The 15,042-nt window shown below is 42.2% G+C and overlaps 1 protein-coding gene across 2 annotated transcripts in view; it reads right to left on the bottom strand.

Annotated features, from left to right (window-relative positions):
- Positions 1 to 15,042, bottom strand: part of LOC311244288 (sodium-coupled neutral amino acid transporter 3-like) — a 45,289-nt gene that overhangs the window by 23,450 nt on the left and 6,797 nt on the right. For both annotated transcript variants that reach the window (XM_084333731.1, XM_084333732.1), the window contains exons 2-6: positions 13,378 to 13,511; positions 12,852 to 12,936; positions 10,914 to 11,029; positions 2,168 to 2,241; positions 1,954 to 2,046 (exon numbers count right to left, since the gene is read on the bottom strand). In XM_084333731.1, the coding sequence (XP_084189857.1) occupies positions 1,954 to 2,046; positions 2,168 to 2,241; positions 10,914 to 11,029; positions 12,852 to 12,936; positions 13,378 to 13,418 (409 nt within the window). In that variant the 5' untranslated portion in view covers positions 13,419 to 13,511. The remainder of the gene's footprint in view (positions 1 to 1,953; positions 2,047 to 2,167; positions 2,242 to 10,913; positions 11,030 to 12,851; positions 12,937 to 13,377; positions 13,512 to 15,042) is intronic.

Here is a 15,042-nt window from a genome sequence, read left to right as displayed (position 1 = left end):
TTCAGGGTCGCGAGCCGACCTTTTCCCCTCGTTTTCGATGATGGAAGTGATTTAGGAAAAGCTTCGGCACGCCGAGAGGTACCCGTGGATTTAATCTCGCGAGGATCGGGGCAATATTCGGCCCGTGGGAGCAGTCACGGGTTAATACAATGTTCAGAGTGCAGAGGGGAGGTGTGCAGAGGGGAGGCCACACTCAGGATTCTTCTCACAGCCCCGTTTTAAACTTTTAGGGTGTGGCAGTCAGCTCGAATCTGATTGGCTAGGATCGGATTTGGACTCTAGATACATGAATCACATGGTTGAGGCTGGAGAAAGAGACCTACCCCCTGCCTCCTCTCCTCTATAGCTGCAGTGAGCACAGTGAGTCTGACAGTGTGTTAGAGGGAGTGAGAAGGAGAAGAGGGAGACATTTAAAAAAAAATATAACGGATGCACAGATGAAAAAGAATGTAAACTATATTAATTTTTTTTTTTTCATATTTGATATTAATTCATATTTTAATAGGGAGGCATGGCTTCCGTTGGCTTCCATAAGGATTCGCCACTGAAGGCGTGCACTGCTGCAGCAGATTTACGAGTCTGATCTGACGGTCACAGAGCTATGGGAGCGAGCCCAGTTAGCTGTAAAAATCCATAGATTAGCCGCACCGTTATATAAGCCGCAGGGTCGAAAAATGGGGGGAAAAGCCGCGGCTTATAGTCCGAAAAGTACGGTAATCACATTATGACGCAAACTACGTGACCCAAAGTAGTTAAGGGAACACGCCAACTTTTTTTTTCTTTTTTGTATCCACTTTTTCTCCGCTTTTTCTATTTTTCTCCCATCCCAAATTAGCCATGCCAATTCTCCCCTCCCCTGTCTTGAACGTTGCTCACATATGCCCCCCACTGGCCGGTTGTAGGGAGGATAGAAGCCTTGCATCACATGTCCCCTCCGATTCATGTGGAGGCAGCCTGTCACATCTTTTCACCTGCCAGCGCGGACTCTCATTGGCGAGGTGTAACGTGTGGGAGGCTCACACTACCCCCCGCCAATTTCCTGTCTCTGCTGTGCAGGCGTCCCCCAACGACCTGTAGGAGTCGCTGTCCACAACGTCCAGATTACCACCCATCGACTTCCACCCGCTAACTCTGCCAATTGAGTTAGTATGACGGCTGGCCCAAGCCGGATGCAACGGCGACAGCCGGAGTCGAACCCGGTGTCTCTTGCGTTGGTGACGAGCGCAATGTCCGCTGCGCCACCCAGCCGCCACTGGAACACGCCAACTTTTTGAGAGCTTCGCTTATTTGCCATCTACCCTGGAGTTAGACAAGCAGATACATACCCTTTTCTTCTCTGTGCATGCATTAGGCTTAGGGAACAGCCGCACCGTTAGCCTAGCTTAGCGTCATTCACTGGAAGTAGGTGTGCCAGTGTAGCCTAGTTCCCAACAGTCATGAAATACACTCCAAATACAACTCCAAAACACCTACTTCCAGTGAATCAGATCCAATATTTATGGCTTAAAACCAATTTCCGACAATTAGTTACACTTTAGATAAAAAAAAATTATATTTCTTGATTCAGAACTATTTGTATCATGGATGAACCAAACTTTCAATGCGAATGGTTGATTTGAATTTCAAGGACTTTTTAAGCACCTTGTTAAAAAATGGGCTGTTTAAGGAATTCCAGGCCTTTACTTTTTTTTTATTTTTTTTTAAAATCTAGCACTTTAAGCACATCAAGGACCTTGTGCGAACCCTGCTTTTAAGGCCTTAAATTGAGAATTATGAATTTAATACTTTTTAATACCCTGCAGATAAGGATAAGGATGAACTTTATTGATCCCCTTGGGGAAATACAATACATACATACATGCCCCGGTAAAGTACTTTTTGCTGACATATTCTCAATTTTAGTTACGTAAATAACATCAGAAGGTAGAAAAGTCATGATGGCGCTTCCATTACCTCCAATGTTGTGTACCGTTATGATGATAGCAGCCAACATCTTTCCCGGGTGACCAAACGCCCGGTTCCCAAGCTGCTCGTAGGCCCGGATGCCTGGGAAACAAATTGCAATTTGCAAATTGCATGAGCACAATGACGAGGACGGAAACAACTTGAAATTTAAATTACACATCCCTAGTTCTTCATGCTCAAGAGTTCTTCAGAGACAACTTACCGACAACACCAGCACTTTTCAAGAGAAGATGGATGGAGTAGGCAGACAGAAGGGCAATGCATACCAAGAGGGCTCTGAAACACATAAGAGGAGTAGAGATCTGTGTTATTATGGAAAGGTTTATCATCCATCTATCCATCAAAACGACGTCTAACAAAGACTCAGCTGTTCTCCAACGCTAGGCTGGAAAAGGTGCGATACAATCTCAATTTTAAAAAGAGCAATTTATTTTTTGATCCACTTGTTCTCCTTATTTTTCTATTTTTCTCCCATCCCAATTTCGTATTGCCAATTCTCCCCTCCCGCGTCTTGAACGTTGCTAGACTATGCCTCCCACTGGTCGGCTGTAGTGAGGATAGAAGCCTTGCATCACGTGTCCCCTCCGGTACACGAGGAGGCAGCCTGTCGCATCTTTTCACCAGACAGCGCAGACTCTCAGTGGTGAGGAGTAACGCGTGGGAGGCTCACGCTGCCCCTGATACTTCCTGTCTCTGCTGTACAGGTGTCACCCAACCGACCTGTAGGAGTCGCTGTCCACAACGTCCAATCCCCACCCATCGACTTCCACCCGCTACCTCTGTCAATTGAGAAAGTATGACGACTGGCCCAAGCCGCAGGCAACGCTGACTTGGGGAGTCTAGACCGGAGTCTCTTGCATTGGTGACGAGCGCAATCTCCGCTACGCCACCCAGCCGCCAAAAGAGCACATTTATTGATCAATATTTAATTTATTAATAATAATAACAATAATTTCTATTTATATAGCGCCTTTCAAGGAACCCAAGGCGCTTAACACATTGACCGCCAGCAGCAGGGGGCGCTGATCCCCCTTCAGCGCCAGGTCTTTATTCAATGGATATAGTTTTAGACTGCGACATTTGCGAGTGCTTAAAATTAGGGATGTCCGATATTATCGGCCGATATTGGCATTAAAATGTGATATCGGAAAATATCTGTATCGGTTTTCAAAAAAAAATTTATTACTTAAAGTTCTCTTTTTTTTTTTACATTTCTATAACCTTTATTTACCCAGGCAAGCAAGTAAGAACTAATTCTGATTTTATTTATTGTCAAAAGTATGCATAATGTTGTGTTAATTCCACAACAAGAGATATGTAATGTTAATTACCTGAAATTATTCCGTTTTGGGGGGGGGGGGGGGGGGGACTCGGTATCGGAAATTAAGAGTTGGACAATATCGGTATATCGGTATCAGTAAAAAAGCCAATATCGAGCATCCCTAATTAAAATATATCTTATATTATATCTATGGGTCTAATAACGCCGTCGACTGTCAGTGAGTTGCTTCCAGTCAACATGCCCAAAACAGATTGTTTTTTCATCCGCACATTTCCGCTTTATACCGTTTTGAATAGAGTATGGTTTGGGTGCTTTTGAATTCCAGGAAAAAGACGAGAAAAGGGCATTTTAGTGAAATCCAGTCATCACGTTGTAATTTATCGGCCGATTATATAATCATCCTGAAATCAACGCTAGATTATCATTATTATATCTCGTCGTGCATACATGAAATTACCGTCGTAGCGGGGCGCTCCCCCTCCCCCCCACCGCAGTCAACGGTAATAAGCACATACACCTACACACAGATAGCTTTGATCGTGGTAGAAATAAATATCAGATCAACGATCAAATTTATATATAGTGTTCTTACCTTGTATCTGATGTAATGCAAAAGAAATAATCCAATTATCTGATCGCCATTCTAAATACTGCTCGTGAAGGTCCATACCACATTACCGACTGTTACATATGGGCGGGCGGGCGGGCAGGGTTACTGTTGCATGCCATCGTTGTATAGACCTGGCTCGCCTGAGTATTTAAACCCTGCCCGCCCAGCTCAGATCGGCTCCTAAAACACACCAGCCCATTTCCAATGAGATGCAATAGCTCCGCATGGCAGTAGAGGGCGGTGTTGACCGTCTGCCAGCTCAGACAGGCTCTGAAGACTATACCAGAGGCTGCAGCTATGAATAGATATAGCGAATAAACGAAATAACGATCCCAAAAAAGAGTTAACTCGTTTCTGGCGCTGAACGCATGGCGGGCAATAACGAGTTAACTCGTTTTTGGCGCAGATTGTGTTAAGAGAAGAACTAAGAGGAAGGACATCAGAGGGACATATACCTCCGTCATATAAAGAGGGAGACAAACTAAGAGGAAGGACATCAGAGGGACATATACCTCTATCAAACAGTAAATAAAGAGGCATATTAAGATGTTAGATCCCAATATGAAAAACTATGTGATTTAATGTTCTGTGCCTTATCTGGACTTTGTCTATTTTGCTGTAGTCTATTTCATGCAAATGTTATGCTTATTCTATGCCAAAAATTACGTAAAATATTGCTCTTGATCTGCCAATTTTGTGCTCATTTTATTCCTGTCTTTTTTTATTTTAGTTTTTACTGCTGCTATGAAAGGTGCTATACAAATAAAGTTTATTATTATTATCATCATCATATAAAGAGGGAGACAAACTAAGGGGAAGGAAATCAGAGGGACATATACCTCTATCGTATAAAGAGGGAGACAAACTAAGGGGAAGGAAATCAAATTAACAATGGTTCAGTAGTCTTGTAGTAGTAGTGGTAATAATAATAATACTAGTACTAAAGTGTCTCCTAGAGATACTTCTCTGTACCCACAGTAGACCTTTTAAAACTTGACAACAAACATTCTAAACGGGCCAAGCGTACTTCCTCTTGCGGTGTTTGCTAATATCAATAACTGACAGGAAATGCACCCGGGGGCCTAGCCGTTCCCCTGACAACAGAATGTCACCGAAAAGGACTTCCCCACAATGCACCTGGATGATCGCAGCATGGCCACACCGTGTCCAGCCAAGCATCCCTCTGTCGGGGGGGGGGGGGGGTGGCCTTTTGGAGGTTTGTAGATCCACACGAGAGATTAGTCAATGACGCAACTCATTGGCCCCCCTCCCCTACCCCTCCCCCACCCGACAACCACATGGCTAATCCAGGCAACCGTGCCTTTGATCTGATCACTATGGGCTATTTTTAACAGCTCAAATCTGATTTAGTTAGTAGAGTGTGTATGACGTCTTATATACAGTACACACTTACAGGTCAGGCTGGATGCTCGTGACACCAGGTGTGTGTAGTGTACACATCCTGCTCACAGACCAGACAGGCAGACACACGCACACAAGTACTCCAAATTCTACAAATGTTAGTGTTTTTTGTTTGTATAGAGCAGCAGTTCTCAAACGACGGGTCGCGATCCAAAGTGGGGTTGCGGGTAGGTGACAGTTTGGCAATAATAATAAAGATAAAAGATCAAGGGGAAAAAACGACTGGCCGTGTGTTCCATTATGCTGGCAAAATAAAGGCAGAATCTAGTGCTATTTTTTAGCTATTTTGCTTCCATAACATGTCTTCCTTCAGACTAGTGGAAAGGAAACGTTCAAAATACACATTTAGATGTTTATTTTACTACACTTTGTCATGCTGCGCCTGTAGATTTAGCCTAAATTCAGCGCGGTCGCTCTCTGCCCAATATCATATGAGGCACCGTTGTAGGGAGGTTTGCCACAAATAATGAGCTCCCATTGGCTGGTCAAGATTTCTGACAACGTGATTGGTTCAGATGCATCACATGCTCATTGTGATGCATTCCTGACATAGCTTTTCTCCGCGGGACCTGTCAAAACGTGGACCTGTGTGTAAAAGCCTCACAGAAAATACGACAACAGTTGTCACTTGCAAGAAGATGCAAGGAAAATGAAAATACTAGGGCTGCAACTAACGATTATTTTGGTAGTCGACTAATCTGTCGATTATTTTTTCGATTACGTAGTCAACTAATCTAACGATTATTTCTGTCACACCCTCCATCTCTGCTTCCTGTGGGCGCGGCTCCTTTTCCGGGCTCTTAGCAGACTTCTTAGCTTAACATAACAGACCGACAGTAAGTTTGGGGGAACTAATGGGATAACTGGGGTTGCAACAAAAGTGCAACTAGGGCTAAAAACACAATGAAATAAAATAATAATAATAATAAATAATATATCCTTCTTAGCAGACTTCTTAGCTTAACATCCCAGGGAACTAATGGCATAACTGGGGATGTTGTTTGCTCCTGACAAGAGTCTCAAAGTCTGGGGTGATGGTAGACAAAGCAACTCTGAGGTCATGCTCAATGTCCAATCTGTTCCTCCGCTTTGTCTTCAGCTGGACCAGAGCTGAGAAGCCACTTTCACAAAGATAGGTAGTGCAAAAAAATATTAAAATAAAAAAAAATATATATATAATCATTTATACGACGCATCGACGCAAAAATTCGGCGTCGACGAGTTTTTATGATCAATGTCGTCGATTATGTCGACTAATCGTTGCAGCCCTAGAAAATACTGAAGCAGAAGATGAAATGCCCTCACAAAGTGCATTGCGTAAGCGGTCCCTTGGAGAGCAGGAGTGTTTGGACAGCGGGGTGGTGGCTAATCGTGCAGCCAGGGACAGGGCTTCAAATTATAATTGATCCGCAGAATCAGGGGTTTTGGATAAATATGCCTAGTTATAAATGTATATACAGAAGCAATTCCGTTGCTTTTGTTGATAATATTCATTAATTTCATTGATAACAGTGCTGTAATTAAATTTTCTAATAAATATGCATGATGCAAGTTTACATTTACATTTAGTTGACGCTTTTATCCAAATCGACTTACAAGTTCTGTACGACAAGCCATCAGGAAGGGCACAACTCTATCAGCTGAGTAACAATGTTCATCAAAGTGTTGAGTGCTACAGTGTAGGTTAGTTTATTAGGACAAGTGCATGACAGTATGGTTAGTTAGGGTTAGATAATTTTTTCTTTTTTTTCTTTTCTTTTTTTAATTCAGATAATGGTTGAAGAAGTGCGTCTTTAGTCGACGGCGAAAGATTGGACGTGTTTCGGCTGTCCTAACTGGGGTGGGTAGTTCATTCCACCATTGTGGGGCAAGGATTGAGAATAGGCGACTTCTCTTTGATGACTAAAAACTTTCCTGGAAAGCAAGGGCCTCATCTATCCAGAACTGGAACATCCAGATTGGCTGGAAAAGCTGCACTTCATGGTGGATATGACAGGTCACCTTAACATGCTGAACAAAAGTCTCCAGGGAAAAGGAAGCACGGCCATTCAGATGCTGGAGAATGTTTTGGCATTTGAGCGCAAGATGACGGTGTTTGCCAGAGATGTGCAGAAAGGTTCGTTCTCTCACTTCCCCTCCATGAGAGAATTAAAAGAAGCACACAACCACATCAACTGTGAGAACTTACAGCATGCGATCATCGAAATGCAAACTGCATTTGGACAACGATTCTCTGATTTTAGAAAGGAAAGAAACACACTATCCTTCCCCGTCACACCCCTGGGCATCGACCCATGCATGCAGCTGAACACGTCAGCATTCACAGGAGTAAGTCAACCCGCCCTTGAAATGGAACTGGCCGACATAGCTGATAAAGAGTTGTGGGTGTCCAAGTTCAAAAGCCTGACAGCTGATCTTGAAGATGTCACACGACACATCAGAAGGAGACTCTCGCCCGGGAGCACAAATGGAGCGATATTGAAAAACTCCCTAAACCCTACAAACTTGTGTTTGAAACGTGGAATGCCATTCCCGATACTTATGTGAACATGCATTTGGAGTCCTTTCCATCTTTGAATCCACATACAGGTACTTATGCGAGCAGGTGTTCTCAAACATGAACTACATCAAATCAAAATATCGCTTGCGCCTCACAGATTAGTCTGCAGTCCTGCGTGAAGATCAAAGTCACGTCTTACAGCCCCGACATAGAGAATCTCAGCAGTGCTGTTCAGCTACAGAAATCACATTAAACAGGTGAGAACATTATCATTTAATAGGCTATTATTTAGCACAAAAAATACATTTATTTTAGAACCTGAGCTGATGTTGTTTTTTATGTTCAGGCTCGATGGTTGATTCCTGTACGTGGCTGAAGAAAAAACAAGAGGATGACCAACAACCTGAAATGGACTGAAGTCATAATTAAATACAAACTGGCCTATTTTTGTTTACTCTTTTTAAAGCGAATAGGCTGCAGATATATGTTTTCTTTATTTCAAAGTAGAATACTTTTTATTTTATACATTTTCCACAAATAAGGGAAGGACTCAAATATACCTGCATAGTTCAGGGTTTTATTTCAAAGTACAGATGCCAGTGTTATTTCAAAGTAGACTACTTTTTATTTTATACATTTTCCACAAATAAGGCAAGGACTAAAATAGAGCTGCAGTTCTGTGTTTTATTTCAAAGTAGCTACGATGCCAGTGTTTTTTCAAAGTGGACTACTTTTTATTTGATACATTTTCCACAAATAAGGCAAAGACTAAAATAGAGCTGCAGTTCTGTGTTTTATTTCAAAGTAACTACAGATGCCAGTGTTTTTTCAAAGTAGACTACTTTTTATTTTATACATTTTCCACAAATAAGGGAAGGACTCAAATATACCTGCATAGTTCTGGGTTTTATTTCAAAGTACAGATGCCAGTGTTATTTCAAAGTGGACTACTTTTTATTTGATACATTTTCCACAAATAAGGCAAGGACTAAAATAGAGCTGCAGTTCTGTGTTTTTATATCAAAGTAGCTACGATGCCAGTGTTTTTTCAAAGTGGACTACTTTTTATTTTATACATTTTCCACAAATAAGGCAAGGGCTAAAATAGAGCTGCAGTTCTGTGTTTATGTTTTATTTCTAGGTCTACAGATGCCAATGTTTTTTCTCCTTCATAAGAGTTTGAGGTTTTCCTTTGTAAAAAAAAAAGCAATAAAATGTCAACAATGTTCTTTTTGTCATTTTATAATTTCATAAATACTATAAATATAAAGTATAATAAACTCCCAATTACTTTGGATATGCAATAGTCAGGCGTTTTATGCTAAATGTGGGGTATGCTTGGGGATAATAAAACGTTATACACGGCGTTATCTTCATTTTAAGGGTAAAAAGGTTGTGCGGCTCCCTGAGCATTTTATTTTGTGGGAGGGGGGAAAAGTGGCTCTTTTGATAGTAAAGGTTGCTGACCCCTGGTCTAGATGGTCGCTCACACGGTCTTAGGTGGTAGAACCAGAGTAAAAGAATACTTTCATTCTTACTCATGGTATACATACAATTCTGTATTGCCTATATTTATTGTAATGTTTAATATAACCAATGGGGCATACAGACCCTTATTTTTCTCATTATTTAGTTAATTATATTGCTTATATCGTTAATTGTTTAGTCATACTTTTATATTCAGATCAAATTTTATTGCCTATATTTATGTCTTTCTACTATTACCTGGCCCATACCTGTACCTTCCCTCCCGCTACCCTGTCGATACCTGTACCTCCCCTCCCCCCCTCAGGCTACGACGCCCAAGTTTCCCCCATGGGGGTCTTATCTGATCTTAACCACTGCCAGAGCCAAAACACAGTTCCCACATTGTCAGATCTAATGTGAATGGGTAGGGAGGGGTCCAGGATGGCTGGGAGGCTCAGTGGTTGTGTCTGGGGGCTGAGGGCATCATACAGGTGAGTAGACTGAAGCGTGTGCTGGTATTCTCCTGAGGTGGGACATCATCACCAGGGCTCCAAATCAACCCTAAAGCTTAAGGCACACAACCATGCGCGAGCTGTGCGCTATTCCTTTGGTCGTCCTCAGACGGGTTCGCCAGCGGAGATTCCAATCATCCCGACCCTCCATACATCCGGCCAGTTCCGTAGAGCTCTCCACACCTGCGTCTTTCCTCAGTATGGCCACGTATGTTGACGTGGGACGTCCTCTTGGTCGTCGCCCGTGCGTTGGCACCCAGAGCACTAGCTTGCTAGTCCAGAAGACGTTCCTGGTGTCGGTGGCAGAGACCTGCAAGTTTCATCCTCCTGGATGCCACCTCGTCGCTCAGCCTCGGTAGTCCCCCGTACAGATGCTTGTTGGTTACATGCTCTCTTTGGTCGATGTTCAGCACCACACGCAGCATTCTGGTGTAGCGTCCGTCCAGAGACTTCTGCAGGGTGGGCTTCAGGGTCCATGATTCACAGCCATAGAGGAGTACAGACTCCACGGTTGCTTGGAAGAAGCTAGCGCTAACACAAACCCATAACATGTGTGCACTGTGCACACACGCACACACACAGAGACCTTTTCATGCCTCGTCATTCCTTTGACTTACATTCATTGCTTAAGGGTTAGACAGTCAACACCTTACCCTAACCTTAACATAGAATAGCTCCTTATCCTCGTGCGGATCGACCAATGTCCCCTAGGGGTGTAAAGGTACACGTATCCGTACTGAACCGTTTCAGTACTGGACCTAAGGTTCAGTACGGCTGTGTACCGAACGAATACAATGGTAGTACGTTAACCACTAACGACCGCCCACAGGGGGCTGTTTTTTTTCACAATCTAATAGAATTATTTTTTTTATTTTTTATTTAACAAATCGATTATTAATTTCAATATAGAATATTCGTTGACAGCCCTACAAGTACAATTAGTTACTGTGCACACTACATCACCCCTGAGTGGAACATGGAAAGCCAAACTTTCCCCCACTGTACCGAAAACCTGTACCGAACCGTGACCTCAAAATGAACGTACCGAACCGTGGTTTTTGTGTACAGTTACACCCCTAATGTCCCCACAAGGATAGGAAAACATGGACACACAAAGACAAACACACAGACACAGAGTTTGACTTGCTTACTCACATGAACAGAATGATACCAGTGTTGGACATAGCAAAAGCCAGGCCAAGGATTCCACTGCCCATGATGGCGTTGCTGAGGTTGAAGACGGACATTCCAAATGAAGTCTTTCCCTCAAACTGCAATGGGGAGAAAATGGGGAGGTTATTATATGAGCAAATAATTTTTATAAATGTAGAATTATCTACATTTCGCATTAAAACTGATATCTTATTATATCAAAATTATAAAAGTGTATACTTCTTCCTCATCCTTTTTCAAACAGGGTAAACTATGATTTGTTTATCAGTTTCTCTTTTTGTTGTATTTTTTTTTATTATCTTTTGTTTATGTCAAATGAACAGATATGTTTGTCTTTATACTTGTTCGAAAATAAAAATCATATATCAAAAGATAGTAGTCAAGGTTAAACCTAGTGATGCACTCAGTTTTTCACTGGCAATACTGATTAAATACTTTAAAGTATCGTCTTAAAGGGGCACTTCACCAAAAAACAACACCGATATATTTTGCACATCTCACACACATCCAAAAACTCTAAATAGTTTTGCACACTTTCAGTCAGTTAGTTATCGAGAGTAAATGAGTTTGAATATGGCCACCAGTGATGTAATTTGGGGAACTGAATCCTTGTGTTCTGTTAATTACAGCTCCATGAAATGATGTCGATGAAAAATAGCAGTACCTCGTCTTATAGGGACTGCTATATAAATATATATATATATTTAATATGAGCTGTAATTCCTTGATACGCATACCCTGTTTTAGTGTGGTATCGGCCCAACATCTGATTACTATTACTGGTATTGGTGCATTCTTTGTGAAACTAAATGGAAAGCATGCCTAAAGCAACAACGAATATCCCATGAGCTATTCAGTTATCAAGATGGACCAAGAAAAAGAAAAGAAAAAAGCCTTTCAAAACTTGACTCAAGACAGTGACTCAGACAGTGACTCAGACCGTGACTCATGACTATTTAGATAATTCCCCTGAGGCTCATTCTTTTACATTTAACCCTTTCACTACCACACTACAGAAGGTTAACCCTTTCACTAGCACACTACAGACGGTAAAGGGCACTAGTCTTGACCTATTCATCTCAGTTCATTCAGGCTCATTCTTTTACATTTAAAAAAGGGCACTAGTCTTGACCTTTGACCCATGGGTCTAAAGTTACAGTGTGGGTTCGAGTCCCTGTGATCTAGTATCACTAAAGTTACAGTGTGGGTTCGAGTCCCTGTGATCTAGTATCACTAAAGTTACAGTGTGGGTTCGAGTCCCTGTGATCTAGTATCACTAAAGTTACAGTGTGGGTTCGAGTCCCTGTGATCTAGTATCACTAAAGTTACAGTGTGGGTTCGAGTCCCTGTGATCTAGTATCACTAAAGTTACAGTGTGGGTTCGAGTCCCTGTGATCTAGTATCACTAAAGTTACAGTGTGGGTTCGAGTCCCTGTGATCTAGTATCACTAAAGTTACAGTGTGGGTTCGTGTCCCTGTGATCTAATATCACTAAAGTTACAGCAATATGTACTGTGAAGTATGTTGGGAATTACAGGAGTATTACTGAATAGAGAGCCTATTAGGATGCTAGATCCTAATGTGAAACACTGTGATTTGCCATATCTTGCTTGCTATACTCGCTCATGCCTGTATTTTTTATGTCCGTTCTATTTTATATTTTTTTTTACTATTTTTAAACTGAATCATTTTAAACTATTTTTACTATTTGTGTTACTGAAAACTGTAAGCGGAGAGCCTATTGGGATGCTAGATCCTAATGTGAAACACTGTGATTCTACCTGTCTATCTTTTTATGCTCGCTTATGCCTGTATTTTTTACTGTTGTGAAGCACTTTGAACTGCAACCTCTGTATGAAAAGTGCTATACAAATAAAGTTATTATTATTATTATTATGGGTGCGCACAAACGGTACTCACGTCTGTGAACTGAGTGTCAGGTTTCCCGCCATCTTTAGGCGGAAGGAACTCGTCCCGCTCGGCCATGCGTTCCAGCCCGTCAAACCTGTCGGTGGGATTAACGTTAACCCTTTTCACTACCACACTAACAAACGGTTAACCAGTTCACTGCGACAATACAGAAGGTTAACCCTTTCACTACCACACTAACCATCTGTAGTGTGGTAGTGAAAGGGTTAACCTTCTGTAGTGTGGTAGTGAAAGGGTTAAGAGAAAATAAAGACCTGGGAAAAAACACAAAGAGGCAACCGGTAGGCGATACCGCCAGCCCCTTTAAATAGCCCCAGAAGTGGAAACATTCCTTTCTAGATAAATTAAGCAACTCTTAAAAAGTATTCAAATGTATCCAACTGCTACTCCTCCTCCCCCCCCCTCCCCCAAGGTCTGCACGGTGGGAGAGAGATGAAAAGCCATTTATCTGGATTCCGATGCGATGTTAGCTACTACTAAGGGTCAGTTGTTGTTTTTCAAACGATCCGAGGCTTACCCATCATCCCTGCTATGTCCGTTCATCTTCTGAAGCTCCATTCTGGTCTCTGGGGGGGGGGGGGGGGTGGTGGTGGTGGTATTGAATACCTGCCTTTAGCCGACTGACTGAATGGACTTCCTTGGAACGTGAACCTAGTTGGGAGGAGGAGAAAACAAATAACTAGGGATGCTCGATATTGGCTCTTTCACCGATACCGATATACCGATATTGTCCAACTCTTAATTTCCGATATCAACCTATACCGATATATGCAGGGTCCCCCCCCCCCCCCCCCCCCCAAAAACTGAATAATTTCAGGTAATTAACATTACATATCTCTTGTTGTGGAATTAACACAACATTATGCATACTATTGACAATAAAGAAAATCAGAATTTGTTCTTACTTGCTTGCCTGGGTAAATAAAGGTTATAGAAATGTAAAAAAAATAAAAATTATTATTATTCATAATTTTTTTTTTAAACAGATACCGATATTTTCTGATATCACATTTTAATGCCAATATCGGCCGATAATATCGGACATCCCTACAAATAACACTTAAAAAAGGGGGAAATCCCTTGCGAGCTGTGGTGAAAAGGTTCACTCGTTCACAAGTTACACATAAACCCCACTTTATGTTAATTTATTCGTGTGCTCAAACTGTCCTCACCTCGAGAACCACGAGCGACTTCGCTCTGAGCCAGTCGACATTGAGCCGTGAATACAGGTCACACACCCGGATCGCCCCCCCCCCCCCCCCCCCCCCCCCGCACGTCAAGACCGTGTCACTGTCGCACTTTTTATCATTAAAACGCATGCAAGTTTGTCGTCATTCTGTTTTTTTTGAGACCGTGCCAACTTTCCGTTGTTTTGGGAGTCGTCTGTGTGGGCCATTAACCCAGCCTCCATGGTGAGCTGGTAGACTGGGGTCTATTTACAATTCACACCAGACCAGACATTCATATTAGTGTTAAAAGTGTACTGCCTTTTACTTTATACTGTGTCTGACCTGTACTATAATTACCTGTATTATGTATTCTACTATTACTATGCACCTGTACCCCCCCCTACCCCCTCCCCATGCTGCAATAATGCCTGAATTTCCCCAAGGGGATCAATAAAGGAATATCTTATCTTAAAAAGGAAACGACACAACAACTTATGAATACAAATTCTTACCAGGCCCCGAAAACCTTTGTAAAATAAACGTTGAGCCACAATTCTCCAGCCAGCATCTTCTGGTCTACAGGTTCGTCGTTCCCAGAAACATTTCATATTCAACTACCAATAACAAAAACGATTTTGAATGAGCATAAATGTATATATAATAATATACGTTGGGGAAAGGGTATTATTCAGAATAAATCGAGTCAGTCTATTTGTTACGTACGTCTGCGTCATGTCACGCGTCCTGCCACACTGGAGTAGAAGACTCACCTCGCTGTGTGCATTAATGGATAAAGGATCACGCCGGAGAACAGGACTGTATTGACTTGATACTCTAATGAGATGAAAATAATTTGCCTCCCGGGCCAAAGTCTAATGACATGAATACATTCAAACGACACCAGCCCGTGGAACAGCTGCTCCAGTCCCTCCCCTCCGCTGTGAAGTCATTAGGTTACCTGTGATTCAACTGAAGGAAGGTCACCGCCGCTCAAGAGAGGAAATGCGAAAAGA

The sequence above is a fragment of the Notolepis coatsorum genome, assembly GCF_963971535.1.
Source record: "Notolepis coatsorum genome assembly, chromosome: 17".
NCBI lineage: Eukaryota > Metazoa > Chordata > Actinopteri > Aulopiformes > Paralepididae > Notolepis > Notolepis coatsorum.
Note: the sequence above shows the minus strand (reverse complement) of the source record. Positions and strands in the feature narration are given on the sequence as shown.